We start from the raw sequence: 18,516 nt of genomic DNA, 5'->3' as shown, positions 1-18,516 counted from the left end.
ATTGTACTGTAAAATATTAAGTCACAGTTAGAAGGTACACTTGTGGCGCTGGGGAGGCGGAGGGCTAAGATGAGGACATGCATAGCACACAGCCAGTTAGAATGTGAATAGAGATTCATAGCTGAACTATTCATTTCTAATGCAGGTTAGTAGACAAGCTCACCCTCATGATATTAAGGTTGAGTGAATGATGACAGAATTTTCAATTTTCTATGAACTATTCCTGGAAGTTCATGGAAAGATAAACAAGTGTGATTGACCATGGGTGGAACTAAAGTGTGCATAAAGATAGTTCTCCAGGAGGTAGGTTGAGCACCCTTGCTTTTAGGTCTTACTAATGTCATCCTACTGGTCTTTAGTTTTAACACTGCAACAGATAAGGTCTTCATGCAACATATTGTATATAAACACCTTGTTTACCTTTCCTTACCAGTCACCCCTGCACCCTATACCTGCCTCACCCACCAGTCCACAATCGGGCCTGGATGGCAGTAACTCCACCTTGTCTGGCAGCGCCAGCAGTGGCGTCTCCTCCTTGAGCGAGAGCAACTTCGCCCAGTCCTCCTCTGAGCCTCCAGCTCGAGCTGACACCTTGGACTCGATGCCGAGCAGCCAGGCCTGGACCACGGACACGGAGGAAGCCGAGAGTCCCTACCTCCCTGTACGCTACAGCATCTCCGAGCCTGAAGTTCTGGACCCTCTCAAGCCCACTCCTTGCCGTAGTCACTCAGCCCCACTAGGCGTAACCCCAGGGATGCCCACTGACGGACACCATCATCACCTCCATCTCCACCATCACCACCCACATGCAATACACATCACCCACCCACACTACCACCACCATGAGCCTGCACCTGCTCTGCCTCCCAAACCTTACCTGAGGGAAGGGTGTATCCCTGAAGAGGACCTGAGGCCGGTTCCAAGGCCAATGCCCCGCAAGATCTCTCAGCCTCTGCTAACGAACAAGGAGGAGCAGGCCAAGGTGGCCTGGGAACACGGCATCAGTGAAGAATAGATGAAGAACAAGGTTCAGCTTGGACTGTTGGCTTTGGTGTGATAGGTGGTTGGGTTTTGGGAAAGTCCCAAGAAATGACTGAGTTTGAACCTCTACTCTACATCTCATGTATCCAGTGTAGGTCTTTGAAACCTTTCAAGAAGTGCTTGATATGTTGCTGAGCTTCTACATGCTTGTGAAACTTTTTGTTTTGTGCTTAGCGGTTGTTGATTGGGAGTTGCCCAGGAACCTTGAGTTCAAACTGCTTGTAGAGCCCAAGCTACTTCCCCTCATTAGTATCAGTATATTGATTGGATAATGCAGATATGGTAAGAATCCCGAAAGTTGTAAAGGTACAAAAACAGACTTTCAGATGAAACAGGAAGCACAAAATCAGATTAAGGTGGTTTTCAGGTGTACCAGATCCAAGCGTTTCATGTCTTCAAGGATAGATACACATCTTGTCAAGGTCTACAACTTGTTAACACTTCATAGTCATCGTTACAATAGTTTTGATTGACATCATACACCTTCAAAAAGAGTGTTGATAAACCTTACCAATAGACATTGTTGAGTTCTGGTTGGGTTGCACTTTAGCACTTAACCTCGGAGCACCAAAAACCTCATTAGTTTTGTCTATTTTTTATTAAATTATTTAAAAATAATTTAGAAGTGGCCAAAAGTGGATCCTTAGATAGTGGCTAAAATTGAAATAAATTTTTCTTACATCTCGCTAGCCCACATAAGGGTGGATTTCAGATGATCTCTGAGGACGTTTGAAGCTATCTTCATTGACTAAGCATTCTTATTTCTTCTGACAAGATACTTCCCAATCCAATGCAAAAGCCTCAGACATGGTTTTATTGACACATTGGTTGATATAACATGCTAACACTTCATTACAGACCTAAAAACACTTAACAGAACGTCTGTTACCTCCTGCACAGTTGCGGGAAGCTTCTCCTCAGAGAGAATCTGCACTGATGTGACAGTAAGAGGCTTTTACAATCTTCGTAAAGCCTCATTACACCCACAATATTTTTGTGCTGTGAAAGCAAATCAGCCACTCTGAGCGCTACTACCCCGTTACACTAATAACACAACAGCCAAAGTGGTTAAATCAAAGCCATTTCACAGATGTCTCCTCACGGTAAAGCGACTTTTGGTCTCAGTAGGTTCCTTTGGGAATTGATTTCCGTTCCTCCGAGTTGACAGTTTTCATAAAGAAGTATATTTTTAGATAGAGCTGTTATAAAATTCCAAGACTTTAATATAAATGTATAGTATAAAAAAATACAAAAAGACAGTTAGAATATATACAGCTTAGATTATATCATATACTATATTGCTATGAAAGATTATATCACACATTTTTAAAGGTGGAAAGGAGGCAAGATTCATGAGTGTGTTTTATCTTGTGAGTTGAGTGACTTCGAAAAGTCTTACAGCTTCTGATAGATGCAAATTCGGTTCCTGATGGTGTTTGCATATTAACTTCTGACGAATTGAAAGTATATGTTATTTAAAAAGCTAATTTTTATGTACAATGTGCATGTTCTCTTCAGTGGTGGTGATAATATTACGCTACATCACTTGAAGGGAGGGTCTGGTAGAGATATTGCTTGTACTGTATATCTACACATCCTCATCCACAGCATCATTAACTAGCATTTCATGACATCTGAAACTGTTAATTATATCTGCTTTGAGCAACACACTGCATATTGAGTCTGGGATAAACTTAAGTGGCAGAAAAACGTAAGGCGGCAAGTGGTAAAATATATATTTTTAATGTTAATCTTAGTTTGTCAGTCAGTTTGTGTCATGCTGACTAGACCCGCCCACAGTGAAATCTCAGTGGTCCAAAATCCTGCTCCACAAAAAAAAAAAAGGTTGTGACTGCATTGGATAGACAATTACTTGTTGCTGGATTTTTTTAAAAATAGGCATATCTTTTATTTAATTATTTAAAATTAACTGTTTTTATTATTATTATTATTACTATTATGGGTACTGTCCCATTAATTTTATTATTTAATCTAATCTAAACATTTTTTTTCTTTGTTTGTTTTGCACTGTTAAGCCCTACACAAATATATGATGTGGTTTAATTTGGTTTTATATCACTTAAATTAAGAAAATATGTTATGGGTTTGAAAAGTAATTTTTATTTATTAAAAGTTCTGGGATACAAACACAAAAGTATATACTTAAGGCTGCTCGTAGTATGAAATGTACTTGAAGAATATTAAAAGCAAAAGGCAAGTTTTAGGCAAACCTAAGGCGTTTCTGTGTGCTTTTGTAATATGAAGACTGTACTGTTCGTGGCAGGATATGTACAGAGAGAAATGCATGTTATCTTAAAGACTATGACTGATAGTCGGGGACGGATTAACGCACGGGCCTACCAGGCATGTGCCCAGGGCACTAGACCAGAGGGGGGCCCAGCCGAAATAATGCTCCTCCAGGAACGCGATTTCAACCGTGCCCCCTCAGGATTTTAAGCAAAGTGGATTTTGAATGCAGCTTCCAAAAGACCAAAAATGGCTGAATAATATTTTTTTTTTATATTTGATACGATTAGAACGTTCAGTGCGGCACAGAATCAGCTGCCAAATTCAAATCTGCGTTCGTGCTTTGGCTGGCGCTGAGCCAGACGCGTTTTTACAGTGCTGCGCATTATAACCAATCACACAGGATTCTGTTGAGCTTATGAATGCAATGGCCAATCAGAGGCATTCAGATGAGTCATCGCTGAAAAGCCCATGTTTCGTTCAGTGCTCGCGCTCGCTGACTGAATGCTGCTCTCTAGCCCATTATAGATAAACTAACATGATCTATAAAGGTGCAAAATGCATTTACTTATATTTGAGAATCGTGATATTTTATGATATAGTTAACAAGTTTGGGAAATTTTCGAATAAAAAAGGAACAAAATTTAAGCCGAGGAGGGCCTTTAATCGGTCTGTGCCCAGGGCACCGCTGTGTCATAATCCGTCCCTGCTGATAGTTCATCACTAAAGGCCTTTTTATGGCCAGCGAAAGCAAATACGTGCAAATGTTTTGATAGACGACTTTCCTTAAATGTGGGAATCTCTCATTCATTACATTAATAATATTCCTGTCTGTTTTCCTAGTCAGACATAAACTGCAACTGTAACTCAGTCTATTCATTTGTATGCACTTCCTCCTGAAGTAAAACTTAGGTAAGTGGTATGCGTTTGTAGATTATTATTTATATATTTTTTAACTTAATTATAATCATATAATGATGAAGTACGTGTCTTATGTCTCCATAGACATATAGAAATGGTTTAATTGATGAGTTATTAATAATTATTTATATTAAACTTAATATTGTAAAGTTAATTGAGACAATATAAACCATTTTTTATACTGAGTGATCAGGGAAGGAACTGGAATCTATGCAAAGATCGAGTGTTATAAGAGAGTGTATATGTGACGGCCCATTCTGTGAATATTAGCACTGATAAACTAAAAAGCATTAATATTTATTGTTTTGAGCATTACTTATAATGACATTTTGCATGTAAATACGGACTGATGGATACTGTGTGTCTTGTATTCATTCACCATCATAATTTTGCTTGCATATCCAAGCAAAAAAAAAAAGTTCAAAACGTATTATAATCACAATTCATCAAATGAAAGTTACTCATTTGGCACAAGCAACCATGTAAAGAACAAGTGTACATATTTTACATGTTTGATATCTCCATGGAGGCAAACCGACAGTTTTAAATTCAGTTTCAGATTGAGGGTGACATTTTATTTTTTACATGATGAGGTTGCCCTGATCAGCATCTATAATTCAATACCAGATCAATACTTCTGTTCATGTATACACCGATAAGTGTGAATTGCTAATTAAATATTGGGTTTAATTTCCTGTATTTTGCTGAAAGGATTGATCGTCATATATTGGAAATGACCATTTCTGGTAATCTAAGAGGATGAAATGGGTTTTTTTTGTCTCTGTATATATGAAAAACAGAGTAAAGAGGGGCACTGAACACTCTGGTCTGCATTACAGTTCGTATCACACCATGTTTGGCTTTATTTCGTGTATATACTCCTTCAAAAGCTTTGTATTTATATGGTCAAGAGGGACAAATCATGTATAGACTGAGATTAATTGTCTGCCTTGTACTTTCTGATGTAAATGTGTTTTTAAAACTAAACTGCGAACATGAAAAAGAAAAAAAAAATCTTTCAATGGCCTAATCACTACAGTTATTTTGTGTATTTTGCATTGAAATCTGAAGAGCGTTTTGTTTTACCATGCAGAACTACGAAAACCTTTGTACAAGTATTCTCAAAGTCTTTTTTCTGTATATATTGTGCTAGCATGAATAAATGTGGTGTGGATTTTAGATGTAAATACACACTTTTTTTTTTTCCTACTCACTTAACCGCTGTGACGTGTTATTCATTAATAATGCCTAATATTAAAGATAATGTTTTATTGACTGATATTTGCCTTCCTTCCTTTCTTTGGAATAGAGTGTACAGTAAATTCTCAGTATACAATCAGCATTTCTTTTTTATTCAAAATATTTACGAAACTAGCCACTGAATAAAGAAAGAAAAAGTAATTGTGACTTTTGTATCACAATTCGTGACTTTTTGTCTCACTGCCTTTTTTTTCTCACAGAAATGTGATATAAACTTGCAATTTTGAGGGAAAAAAAAGTCATAACTGTGAGATATCTCGCAATTCTGAGTTTACATCGCACAATTCTGACTTTTCTGCCATGTAATTAAAAAAATTGCAACGTTTTATCGCATATATTCTGATTTATTTTTTTATCTCCAATTGCCAGTTTATATCTCACAACTCAGACTTTTCTTCTCAGAGTAACATCTCACAATTCTCCATTTATATCTCGCAATCCTGACTAGTAGAATAGTACACCGATCAGGCAAAACATTATGACCACCTTCCTAATATTGTGTTGGTCCCCCTTTTGCTGCCCAAACAGCCCTGACCCGTCGAGGCATGGACTCCACTAGACCCCTGAAGGTGTGCTGAGGTATCTGGTACCAAGATGTTAGCAGCAGATCCTTTAATTCTTGTAAGTTGCGAGGTGGGGCCTCCATGGATCGGACTTGTTTGTTCAGCACATCCCACAGATGCTCGATTGGATTGAGATCTGGGGAATTTGGAGGCCAAGTCAACACCTCAAACTCGTTGTCATGCTCTTCAAACCATTCTTGAACCATTTGTGCTTTGTGGCAGGGCACATTATCCTGCTGAAAGAGGCCACAGCCACCAGGGAATACCGTTTCCATGAAAGGGTGTGCATGGTCTGCAGCCAGGGGCGGATTTAGTGATTTGGGGGCCCCAGGCAAAATATTTGAATGGGGCCCTATGTATTTGCACACATTTACAAATTTAGCCTTGAGGTTCCTTTTTTGTTGTGATGCCTGCTTGCTGCTGCATAATGGTGCCCCACAGTTGTGTCCAATGATACAATTGTTGTAGACCACGAAATAGCAATTGATTTACAGTTTTCACAAAAACAAAATAAATGATAAAATGATAAACCTCACAATTGATCCTTTAAACATTTTTTTTAAGAAAAGAGATGAGTTGGAAGTATAAATTGTGTTATAAATTTAAAACGGGGTTATGTGGGTGGATTTTCGCATTGGTCTGAACAAAAACCGCAGACGGGATTATTGAAAATGCACACTGATTCTCTGCCAGCAGGAAGCGCTTTTGGAAGGTCAGAAATATAGCGGTTTCCCCGGTTACGGCTGCAAACAAAGCAGTGCTGCTCATAAACGCTACGTTATCATATAAAATGAAAATGCCATAGAAAGTTTTCTGAAGACAGTCGGTTCCCTTCATTCATTCATATAAAAACTTGAATTAGTGAGAACGAGAAAAGTGTGAAAAAATATAGCCTATATTGACAAGGAAAGTCCACTGATGATTTTCCAGCGTAAGCCTGTGTGCCTGCGCTCATACACTCTCCAAAGGCTAATTATAAACTTTAAAATACACTTATTTGAGTTATTTTAACTACAAATTTAAGTGAAAATAAAAAAATATTAATAATGAAAAGGAAATTATACATTTACACACCTAAACAAAACAGCCCTGACCCGTCGAGGCATGGACTCCACTAGACCCCTGAAGGTGTGCTGAGGTATCTGGTACCAAGATGTTAGCAGCAGATCCTTTAATTCTTGTAAGTTGCGAGGTGGGGCCTCCATGGATCGGACTTGTTTGTTCAGCACATCCCACAGATGCTCGATTGGATTGAGATCTGGGGAATTTGGAGGCCAAGTCAACACCTCAAACTCGTTGTCATGCTCTTCAAACCATTCTTGAACCATTTGGCCTGCGCTCATACACTCTCCAAAGGCTAATTATAAACTTTAAAATACCCTTATTTGAGTTATTTTAACTACAAATTTAAGTGAAAATAAAAAAAATATTAATAATGAAAAGGAAATTATACATTTACACACCTAAATATTATATCAACCAAACAAGTAACTGCGTATGCGTCCTCTACTTGGGTTTCTTGAACCATTTGTGCTTTGTGGCAGGGCACATTATCCTGCTGAAAGAGGCCACAGCCACCAGGGAATACCGTTTCCATGAAAGGGTGTGCATGGTCTGCAGCCAGGGGCGGATTTAGTGATTTGGGGGCCCCAGGCAAAATATTTGAATGGGGCCCTATGTATTTGCACACATTTACAAATTTAGCCTTGAGGTTCCTTTTTTGTTGTGATGCCTGCTTGCTGCTGCATAATGGTGCCCCACAGTTGTGTCCAATGATACAATTGTTGTAGACCACGATGCTCAATATTTAATTACAGCTTCAGATACATGATATTTTCATTTGCTACAAGCAGGATACACAAGAAGTGTGTTCAACTCGGACACGCAGATGGTTGTCGTGGTGATAAACACCGTAAAAAGCAACCGTTCGCGTGTCTGCGCTTAATGCGCATCTCGTAGATGAAAAGCATTTTAGGGGGCCCTTGGCTTTTGGGGGCCCAAGGCGGTTGCCTACCTTTGCCTAATGGGTAAGTCCGCCTCTGTCTGCAACAATGCTTAGGTAGGTGATATGTGTCAAAGTAACATCCACATGGATGGCAGGACCCAAGGTTTCCCAGCAGAACATTGCCCAAAGCAAAAAAACTTGCTTGCCCATTTTTCCTGCTTCTATCACATCAGCTTTGAGGACAAAATGTTCACTTGCTGCCTAATATATCCCACCCACTAACAGGTGCCGTGATGAAGAGGTAATCAGTGTTATTCACTTCAACTTATGCCTGATCGGTGTATAACATAGGCCTAAACTTAGAATTGCGAGAGAGAGAAAAAAAGTCACTATTAACATTTTTTATTTGGTGTAAAAAACATCCATATTAGACAGATCAAATGATAGCTATAATACATTTTTAAAAATCACTTTAAATTGAACAGAATAAAGAAGTTCACACAGCTGCTATAACGATACAATATCAGAATCACTTTCAGAGCATTTTTTCCCAACTGATTAAAAAAAACAGAATCCATCTGACTTTAAAGCTCTTGAGCATTTAACATGGCAGACCACATAAATACGTTTATAATAAACAATGTTATCGTCTAATGCTGCAGATTCTAGTTGTTTGTTGTTATAGTTTTCGCTAGCTGTCGTTATTGTTCTTGGTGTGAACAGTAATGATAACCCAATATACTACTGTAATATTATTACTTTTGTAATGCGTTACTCCCAACACTGTTCATTATAGTAACTCTTTTCTGAATGAAGGCTAATGTGGTTTTATTGAGCTATAGCAAAAATATAACGATTTTGGAGTTGAATTCAGGTGTTTGAAACCAACATACCATGGTATTGCCTTCTCACAGCACAGTACTTGTAATGTGAGGGAAATGTCACAGTCAAGTCTGGCCAAAATGGTCTTCTTTCTTACTAATATAAACATTAATAGCTCGTTTTGCTCACTGGAATGATTTGTTAACTTATGCAATAACGTCAACGGATGACAAAGAACTACAAACGCCATGTTTGTATGTGGTGCTGGTGCAACTGACACATCATCAAGCCGTAAATCGTCAACAAGAGAATTCTCCTTCATAACCAATCACAGGCCGCCAACTGGACTCACTCCCTGGATAAACGCCGCACATCCAATCGGAAAAGAGTGCGTGTTGCGACGTCACGAGCCAGCGAATAGACGAGCGAAGAGTGGACCGGCAACCAATCAGATGGGAGAGTGGGCGGGACCTTTCAATAGGAAGCGCTGTTGAATCGGTACATTGCGTGTTGTCGAGCCGGTATCTTTAATGATCGTTCAAAACCTAGTTCAGCACTTTTTCATAGACTATTTAAGTAGTTAAACGCGTTTGTTTGGTTTGAGGATGATATATTTGAGTGGGCTTTCTGTGGCACTGGCACTGGCCCTGGCGCTGCTGCCGAGCTGCACTGAAGCTTTGAAGGATGGAGAGTGTGAAGGTGAGTTTGTTTCATATGTTCATAGTATAAAGACACGCATTTCCTGTCGAGCATCTCACATCTGCCTTTTATTCATCTTCTTTAGTTTATGCTGGATATTTAGTTCATTAAGTATATTTCATGTGTTACCTTAAACTACTAAAATTACTGCATCATTATATATATATATATATATAGGTTTTAAGGTGCTGTTAGGCTAAACGTATTTTATAATACATTGTAATAATGTATGTTTATAATAATAATATATGCAAAAAAGTGTTTTATAAGGCATTTATTTGTGTAATTTTGTAATTTAGGTCACCTGGCCACTACTTTCTATTGTTTTCAGTAAATATCATATCATATACTGTAAGTAGTCGATTACATAATGCAGGTCATTATCAGAAGTCTATGTAAATAAGCACTTCATCATATCTATATGGCACACCCGTTCAATTGGCCCTTGGTCATAATTTCTTATTCTTCTATTTATGAAGTAGTCAGTAAAGGGATAATCGACTGGTATAGTCCTATACATTTCATTAATGTGACAAATTTTAGTTCTTTGTGTATGATTTTTGCATTGCAGTCTGTGTGGGTTTCCTGGAACGGTTTTACCAGACGCTACAAGACAATGACATCAAGTTTGACAGTGACTCCATCGAAAAAGCTCTTCTAAAATCATGCAAAGAGGCCAAAGGAAAAGAAAACCGATTTGTAAGTCTTATTGTGTAGAAATTAAATGTGTGTGTGTGTGTGTTTGAAGGAACAGTTCACCCAAAAATGAAAATTTGCTGAAAATGTATTCACCCTCAGGCCATCCAAGATGTCGATGAGTTTGTTTCTTCATCAGATTTATCATTGCATCACTTGCTCACCAATGGATCCTCTGCAGTGAATGGGTGCCGTCAGAATGAGAGTCCAAACAGCTGATAAAAACATCACAATAATCCACAAGTAATCCACACCTCTCCAGTTTATAAGAATTCCATCATTCAGTTTATAACAAATCCATTATTAAGGCGTTGTGACTTCAAACCTTCACTTCTGTCCACAACCCACAATAATGCTTCCTCCAGTAAAGTCCATCTCCTGTTGTCTCTCACATATTTTTTTTAGAAATGTTTTGGACTGTTTGTGCTAGTAAACGGTGCTTGATCTGTGCAGATTTCTCTCCCAATTCAGACAAGACAGATTTTTCACTGGAGAAAGCAATATTATGGATAGAGTATTTTAGCCTGAAGCAACAATTCGTTAAAAACGTCGTAATGATGGATTTGTTTCTTATAAACACACTGATTTTCACTTCACAAGATGTTAACTGATGGACTGGAGTGGAGTGGATTACTTGTGGATTATTGTGATGTTTTTATCAGTTGTTTGGACTCTCATTCTGACGGCACCCATTCACTGCAGAGGATCCATTGGTGAGACCTCATGAAGAAACAAACTCATCGACATCTTGGATGGCCCGAGGCTGAGTGCATTTTCAGCAAATTTTCATTTTTGGGCTTTACTATTCCTTTTATCTTACACACTGTTTGCTTGTTTATACTTTTAATATGTTTTCTGTATGTGCAGTGTTATTATATAGGGGCAACAAGTGATGCAGCAACAAAAATAATCAATGACGTTTCCAAACCGATGAGTTACCATGTGCCAGTGCAAAAGATTTGTGAAAAGCTCAAAAAGAAGGACGGTCAGATCTGTGAACTCAAATATGGTATGTTGAAAAGTTTGTTTGCATAGAAAAGAAGTTCCCACTGATTAATTCATCGTGTCTGTCTAGTGGTTGACCAATATGAATGTGTAAACATATCATATCCATTGTTTTGTTTGTTTAAGCATCCTGCCAATGACTAATTAATCGCTCTGGGGTGCGTTTACCAAAAGCAACTATGGTCGCAAGTTCCGTCGTTACCAATAGATTTCAATGGGACTTACCACCATAGTTAGCTAACGATGCTTTTGGGAAACGCACCCCTGGTCGATATATTGAGTTATATCCACTCTATTTTAAATTGACTTTTTTTTTCCATTTAATTATTTATTTTTGTATTTACTTTTTAGTTTTTAATTTGTAATGCGATTTTTTAAAATTTTTTAAATTATTTTAATTATCTAAATTCATTGGGTTTGAAATCCATTAGTGACAGAACTGCCAGCCATTTTTTTTGTCTTCTTCTAGATAAACAAGTTGACTTGAGCTCCGTCGACCTGAAGAAGTTGAAAGTGAAAGATCTGAAGAAAATTTTGGAGGAATGGGGCGAATCCTGCAAAGGATGCGTGGAGAAATCGGACTTCATCCGCAAGATCAATGAGCTAATGCCCAAGTATGCGCCTAACGCAGCCAAGGCAAGGACAGATTTGTAAACTTGCAGGGAATTATGGGACCAAGGCAGCGGTATTTAGGGTGGAAGAGTTGCGCTGTGCAGCTGACTGACCACCTAACAACGGGGTTTGCATTGTGTTGTCATTTTACCTTGTACTCCAGGGGTAAACATCAAGAACTGAACGCACACACTTCCTTGAAAATACAACCTTTAATTTATAATTTTCAATGTGTTAGTTCTGACTCATATCCAACACAACCTATGTTTGCCTCCTGACGTTATGGGAAATAATGCTTGACACACTTTTGCCTAGTTTGATTTACATTTTCTATTCTTTTTTTGAGTGTAGACTTTCTTAATTGACTCATTATATGAAATATAATGAACGAGAGTCTCATCTTCAAAAATGTGTGGGTCAGTTTGAGAGGAATTTGCTGTAAAATGTTTAATACGGTTATACTGTCTTTTTCATTAAAAGAAGAAAATAAATTGGTCTTGTCCTTTTTTTTAGTTTATTAGTTTTCTGTTTGTGTTTAACATTGTACCTTCTTCATTGTACCGGTCACATTTTGTCAAATTTCATTATAGTTGTATCATGATGTATTGGTTATGTTTTATGCAGTATACTGCACATATGTGCATTTTCTGTATTCATAGAGAACCTACTACATTTGAAAAAATATGTTTATTATTTTACATAATTTAATTTCACATAATTTAAACGAATACCATCCTATTATGCAGTAGGATAGTAATCCATTCCAAACAAAGCTGTTTTTCTCAGCTTGTTGTGAATGAGAACTGCAGAATTTGATTCTTATGAAAAGAGTATATACATTTCGCTCTTAGAACTTCATTTTTTTTAGTGTCAATATTGATTTTTCCACATTATTCACAGATGTTATCCTGTAAATGCAGCTGTTAGCAGATATATTCATAGTGTTTGTGAAAAATGTACCTTTTCTAACATATCAGTTGAAGATATTGAACATTTATTTTTCTATTGCCCTTTTTCTTATTTCACATATAATTTAAACAAATAGTATTGTGCAGTAGGATAGTAATCCATTTCAAACTAATTCTTATGAAACGAATGATACATTTCGCTCTTAGAACTTAATTTTTATTGTCAATGTTGATTTTCCACAACTATAACGTCACGCGATATGTTCCGACGTCAGTAGTCTCCTCCCACTCGCGGAGCGCGCACATTCCTTTTGTCCAAGATGGCGGAATAGATGTAGCTGAGGGGACGCTAATGTTTGCTGTTTTATGTTTATCTGCGAAATTCAACATCCAGGCGAACGTTTTCCCGTGCAGACGTTAGTTAAGACCCTCCTCACGGATGTGCAAAATCTCCCGGAGCCGTGAGATTTCACCTCTGAGCTGATTTTATATTTTTTTGCGGCGGGAGCATCACTGTAAAATGAAGCGGCAGGCCGAGCGCGACGCGAGTCCGTCCAGAACGCTCGCCAAACGCGTCCGCGAGCGGGACCGAGAGCGCGAACCGAACCCGCCGCTCGCGCTGCTGCTCGCCGAGAGCCGAAACTATCACAAACGAAGCCGCAGCCGAGAGCGGGAAAAACCGCGCGTCCGTGAGGAGAGAGAGAGTCTGCATCACCGCCCGCATCATGAACTGGGTCTGCTGGGTCGAGCCCCTCTCCGAACCACCTCAGTCCTGCCTAAAGGTAAGACCCCACCCGCAGACACGGTGGGTGCACGACTAGAATACAAGACACTACTTATCAGCAACCTTGGATCGCAGCTTTCTGATGAACATGTAGAGGACGGACTGTTTCATGAGTTTAAAAAGTTCGGGGATGTGAGCGTCAAGCTGTCTCACACGCCAGAACTGGGGCGCGTTGCCTACGTCAACTTCAGACACGCGGAAAACGCGCGGGAAGCGCGTCATGCCAAAACCAGATTGGTGCTATATGATCGTCCACTCAAAGTTGAGCCCATGTACATGCGGCGTCGCAGTGTCACGCCTCCAGATGTGAGTTATGTGTCTCTCCACAGTGCTGCCTACACTTACAGGCAGCGGTCACTTTCACCGGGTGCTGGGAGTAGTGCCCTTCGAGATATGAGACCCAGGCATTACATTGATGGTATGGGACTCAGCAGGGATCGTGTTTTGGACTATTACAGCGCTTTGGAGGAGAGAAGCCGTGCGTATGTGTATCAGGTTCCTGAGGAGAACTTAAAACCAGAAGATGATCAGAGAGCCACAAGGAATTTGTTCATCGGCAACTTGGATCATAATATTTCTGAGGTGGAACTACGACAAGGATTCGACAAGTATGGGATTATTGAGGAGGTCGTTATCAAGCGGCCCGCCCGTGGACAAGGGGGCGCGTATGCTTTTCTTAAATTTTTCTATTGCCCTTTTTTTATTTCAATTTGGGTTGATTTAAAATAGACATAACAAAAACATTAAACAAAGCCCTTAATTTAGAACCTCATGATATTTTACTTTGTTTTCAAAACCCATATTGTCCTGAAAAAAAAAAACTAAATTACAATATTAATCTGTTAATTATTTTAGCAGTGTTTTATATTCATAAGTCAAAAATAATTCAAAAGAAACCATCATATATTACCTTTTGTAACACTGATCTTAAAATATATTTTGAAAAACGCTTTCTGATATGAGATCGCAAAATAAGAAGCTTATAAAAACAATAAAACTTTTCAAATTTATGTAACTGCCCTAATATTATATAGCACTTTTTTCCCTAGTGTTTCTTTTTTTATGTTTATGTTCTTTTTATGTTTTTTGTTGTTGCTATTCTGTTTTACATGCTTTAAACTGTACAACAATGTCTTATATTTGCCTTGTATGTAATGGAACTAAAAAATAAATAAAATAAAATAAATAAAAAATTTATTTCCCACAACTATAATAGCGTCGCGCGATGCGTTCTGACGTCAGCAGTGTCTCCTCCCACTCGTGGAGCGCGCACATTCCTTTTGTCCAAGATGGCGGAATAGATGCAGCTGAGGGGACGCTAATGTTTGTCGTTTTATTTTTATCCGTGAAATTCAACATTCAGGCGAACGTTTTTCCGTGCAAACGTTAGTTAAGACTCTCCTCACGGATGTGCAAAATCTCTTGGAGCCGTGAGATTTCACCTCGGAGCTGATTTGATATTTTTGCAGCGGGAGCATCACTGTAAAATGAAGCGGCAGGCCGAGCGCGACGCGAGATGCTTTTCTTAAATTTCAAAACTTGGATATGGCTCACCGGGCCAAAGTGGCCATGCAGGGACGTATGATTAACGGCAACCCGATTAAGATCGGATACGGGAAGGTCAACCCGACGACTCGGCTCTGGGTGGGCGGACTTGGCCCGAATACCTCGCTGGCAGCTTTAGCCCGCGAGTTTGATCGCTTTGGGAGTATTCGCACTATAGACTACGTGAAAGGAGATAATTTTGCTTACATTCATTACGAGAGTCTGGATGCAGCGCAGGCTGCTTGCGCACAAATGCGCGGCTTCCCTCTAGGCGGTCCGAATCGTCGGCTGCGTGTGGATTTTGCTAAAGCTGAGGAGACGAGGGCGTACCCTCAACAATACCAGCCGCCTTTGCTCCCGCCTCCACATTACGAACTTCTAGCTGATGGTTACGGACGCCACCACAGCCTAGAGAGAGAACTGAGAGCGAGGGCTCGGTCACCGTCACACCCCCTGTCCGCGGAGCGAGAAAGAGAGCGCCTTTCGGACCGGGACTGGAGTCCGCCGAAAGGACTTGAGCGGCGAGCAAACCCTCCGGAGGCGTTTGGGCGGGTCAGGCAGCGCAGTCGTAGCCGCAGCAGGGAGCGCTGGGTAAAGGAGCGAGAGCTAGAACGCGGGAAAAACTGGGAGGAGCAGCGCAAGCGAAGGAGCCTCAGTCCCATCGACCGTCCGGCAGAGGAACGCGGGAGGTCAAAGCTCAGAGGCGGGGCGCCGTCTACTCCCGAAGACAGCCCGGACAGGGGCTGCGGCCGTCTCCCGGACTCCACCTCAGAACCTCTTGATCACACTCCTGACATCAGCAGACACTCCAGCGACGAACGTCCTGCGCAGGACGAACCTTTACATCCAAGAAAGGACGAGCGTGATCGCAATCACCGCAAAAACGCGAGCGACCCTGACTCGCAGACAGACAAGTCCAAAACGGACTCCAAAAAGCCCAGCACGCTCTCCGAATATGCCCAGACCTTGAGTCGCGTGTGGCACGGTTCTCTCGTTCTTAAAAACAGCTGCTTCCCCACAAACATGCACATGCTCGAGGGAGGCGTGAACTTTCTCCATGCCCTCATGAGAGACAACCAAGCAGGCGGTTCCAAGATCACACAGCTTAAAATCGCTCAGCGGCTGAGGTTGGATCAGCCCAAACTAGACGAGGTGACGCGGCGCATCAAGATAGGCAGCCCGGACGGCTACGCTGTCCTCCTCGCCGTCCAGGGGCCCATGGACCGAGATGCCCCTCTTCCAGAACCGGGCCTTCAACAGCGCCTTCTCCGCAACCTGGTGACGTACCTCAGGAACAAGCAGGCAGCAGGGGTCATCGGCTTGCCCCTCGGCGGCCCCAAAGAACGAGAGATGGGTGGCATGTTGTACGCCTTCCCTCCATGTGACTTCTCGCAGCAGTATCTCCAGGCTGCTCTGAAAACTCTTGGGAAACTTGAGGAGGAGCACCTGGTTATCGTGGTTGTTAGAGACTCACCTTAACACTTCAGTTCCAACTCTAGAACGTTCCAAACAGATTTTATGCCTTTTATGATTTTAGGATAGATGTACCTTTTTACTTTAATACTCTCACACAGTCCACTTGATCAGCGTTTCCTTAAAACGTTTTGGGAATTATATAGCATCCCCAGAAAAGTTGTTTTATAAACTTGCCAACGAGTTTTCCGTCAAGGGGTTTTAAATTTCTTTCAGAAGTGTTAAAAACTTTCCATTTTATTCTATTTAAAATGTTTTATATTATTGCATGCACAAGCAATTTGACTGATGTCTCCTTCCAGTGGTTCACTATAATGGACGTAAAATGTACTGGGCCTCATTTTTAAAACTCAAATTTGTGTGAATTTTTTCACAAATCCATTCATCATTGAAGTGTCGCATTCAATTCACTCTAAAACTGTTTTTACACTCGTTTCATCATTAAGGTCTGTTTGTCCGGAATTCATGTATAATAATTTATTAGTGGCTTTTTACTCCGTAACGCATTCAGTAACCGTTCTTCCCTCCCATATTACATCCGCTGTCCGTTTCACAAACCGTAGATGTTTTATTTTGTTTTTCAGAAATAAAACCGTACTTGACATGGCAGTATGTTCAGTTCAGGTGAGGCGTTTGTGTCATGACTGACGGCATCTACCTCTTTAACCATGTAACATCAGGTAAGCTAGAAAAAATGAAGTTAGTCTTTGAGGCCACTGCATTTTTATTGTATATTGTTATAAATATGCACCTGCAGCACTAACAGAAAGGTCATGTGACCATACCTAACTTACTGAACGAGTACTGTACCTATCCAGACGCACTAATGTTTGTAAACATTACGAACACTATGGTTTAAGCTTGCGTGACTGTTTGTTTGTTTGTACGCAGGAATGTCATTTTAAGCCTCCGCTGTTTTTCATGTATAATAATTTATTAGTGGCTTTTTACTCCGTAACGCATTCAGTAACCGTTCTTCCCTCCCATATTACATCCGCTGTCCGTTTCACAAACCCTAGATGTTTTATTTTGTTTTTCAGAAATAAAACCGTACTTGACATGGCAGTATGTTCAGTTCAGGTGAGGCGTTTGTGTCATGACTGACGGCATCTACCTCTTTAACCATGTAACATCAGGTAAGCTAGAAAAAATGAAGTTAGTCTTTGAGGCCACTGCATTTTTATTGTATATTGTTATAAATATGCACCTGCAGCACTAACAGAAAGGTCATGTGACCATACCTAACTTACTGAACGAGTACTGTACCTATCCAGACGCACTAATGTTTGTAAACGTTACGAACACTATGGTTTAAGCTTGCGTGACTGTTTGTTTGTACGCAGGAATGTCATTTTAAGCCTCCGCTGTTTTTCGACTGCCCTCCACTGGAATGACTATTTGCTAAATCATTGTAACCCATTGAGCCAACACGTTTGAAACAAGTGCTATTCTAAAGGTTTTCAAAAATATCCAGTGATTTGAAACTCATAATAACGTATGAACCTGAAACAAGTGTTATTTTCAGATTTTACTTGATGGGGTTTAAAAGTCCACTCGCCAACACTACAACCCTTTGCACTGAACAGTAATTATTCATTGTTTATTTTTAATCATGTTGTTGTTTTACCCGCTGTTATCACTCCTTTTTTGTAATACTTTTCTAGAAGTCTTTTTTTCTGTCTGTATGCGAAACATGTATGGCATATAAAAAAAGTCAACATTACATGTGCTTGTTTACCTGATATACCTCCATCATTATTTGCCAAACTGCATTCAGTGTTCAAATCAATGTCATGATTTCGTATTGCTGAGCATAAATTGTCTCCATAGTTACCTTTCCCTCTCAGTCCTCCCTACAAAACAAGTTGAAGGTTAAAGTGGTAACCAGGCAACCACATCCATCTTTAAAAAAAAAAAAAAAAAAAAGATTCCAGAGTTCAAATGAGGCTTGACTGTGAAGTAGCTTAGAATAACCACTAGGTGGCAGTGTAGTCA

General features: G+C 40.0%; 3 protein-coding genes and 1 long non-coding RNA gene across 5 annotated transcripts in view; all 4 read left to right on the top strand.

The window, feature by feature from the left end:
• Window positions 1-1,178, top strand: part of LOC107708484 (dedicator of cytokinesis protein 3-like) — a 225,268-nt gene extending 224,090 nt beyond the window's left edge. The window contains exon 54 of the mRNA XM_016512739.1: window positions 434-1,178. Within this exon, the coding sequence (XP_016368225.1) occupies window positions 434-1,015 (582 nt within the window). The 3' untranslated portion in view covers window positions 1,016-1,178. The remainder of the gene's footprint in view (window positions 1-433) is intronic.
• Window positions 1,179-9,261: 8,083 nt separating this feature from the next.
• LOC107708486 (mesencephalic astrocyte-derived neurotrophic factor-like) lies at window positions 9,262-12,299 on the top strand. Its single transcript, XM_016512740.1, has 4 exons — window positions 9,262-9,498; window positions 10,070-10,197; window positions 11,062-11,203; window positions 11,669-12,299. Exons 1-4 carry the CDS (start codon window positions 9,405-9,407, stop codon window positions 11,851-11,853), a joined length of 549 nt encoding a protein of 182 aa, XP_016368226.1. The 5' UTR covers window positions 9,262-9,404; the 3' UTR covers window positions 11,854-12,299.
• Window positions 12,300-12,957: 658 nt separating this feature from the next.
• On the top strand, window positions 12,958-17,436 carry LOC107708489 (putative RNA-binding protein 15B). Of its 2 annotated transcripts, none has more exons than XM_016512749.1 (2): window positions 12,958-14,170; window positions 15,020-17,436. In XM_016512749.1, the coding sequence occupies exons 1-2, from the start codon at window positions 13,240-13,242 to the stop codon at window positions 16,525-16,527; spliced, it is 2,439 nt and encodes an 812-aa protein (XP_016368235.1). In that variant the 5' UTR covers window positions 12,958-13,239; the 3' UTR covers window positions 16,528-17,436. The 2 variants fall into 2 exon arrangements, with proteins under 2 accessions (XP_016368235.1, XP_016368234.1); XM_016512748.1 differs by having other exon boundaries at window positions 12,958-14,185; window positions 15,035-17,436.
• A 9-nt stretch (window positions 17,437-17,445) lies between these two features.
• LOC107708491 (uncharacterized) lies at window positions 17,446-18,187 on the top strand. Its single transcript, XR_001636366.1, has 2 exons — window positions 17,446-17,657; window positions 17,865-18,187. It is a non-coding gene; the product is annotated as an uncharacterized LOC107708491 (long non-coding RNA).
• The last annotated feature ends 329 nt before the right edge of the window (window positions 18,188-18,516 follow it).

The sequence above is a fragment of the Sinocyclocheilus rhinocerous genome, unplaced genomic scaffold (assembly GCF_001515625.1).
Source record: "Sinocyclocheilus rhinocerous isolate Xijiao unplaced genomic scaffold, SAMN03320098_v1.1 scaffold2974, whole genome shotgun sequence".
Lineage (NCBI taxonomy): Eukaryota > Metazoa > Chordata > Actinopteri > Cypriniformes > Cyprinidae > Sinocyclocheilus > Sinocyclocheilus rhinocerous.
The sequence above is the reverse complement of the archived record's forward strand: the minus strand, read 5'-3'. Positions and strand labels throughout refer to the sequence as shown.

Coding starts and splice junctions, on each gene's coding strand:
- LOC107708486 (XM_016512740.1), top strand. CDS start 9,405: ATGATATATTTGAGTGGGCTTTCTGTGGCACTGGCACTGGCCCTGGCG. Junction 9,499..10,069: donor GAAGGATGGAGAGTGTGAAG/GTGAGTTTGTTT, acceptor TTTGCATTGCAG/TCTGTGTGGGTTTCCTGGAA. Junction 10,198..11,061: donor AAGGAAAAGAAAACCGATTT/GTAAGTCTTATT, acceptor CTGTATGTGCAG/TGTTATTATATAGGGGCAAC.
- LOC107708489 (XM_016512749.1), top strand. CDS start 13,240: ATGAAGCGGCAGGCCGAGCGCGACGCGAGTCCGTCCAGAACGCTCGCC. Junction 14,171..15,019: donor CCGTGGACAAGGGGGCGCGT/ATGCTTTTCTTA, acceptor GCGCGACGCGAG/ATGCTTTTCTTAAATTTCAA.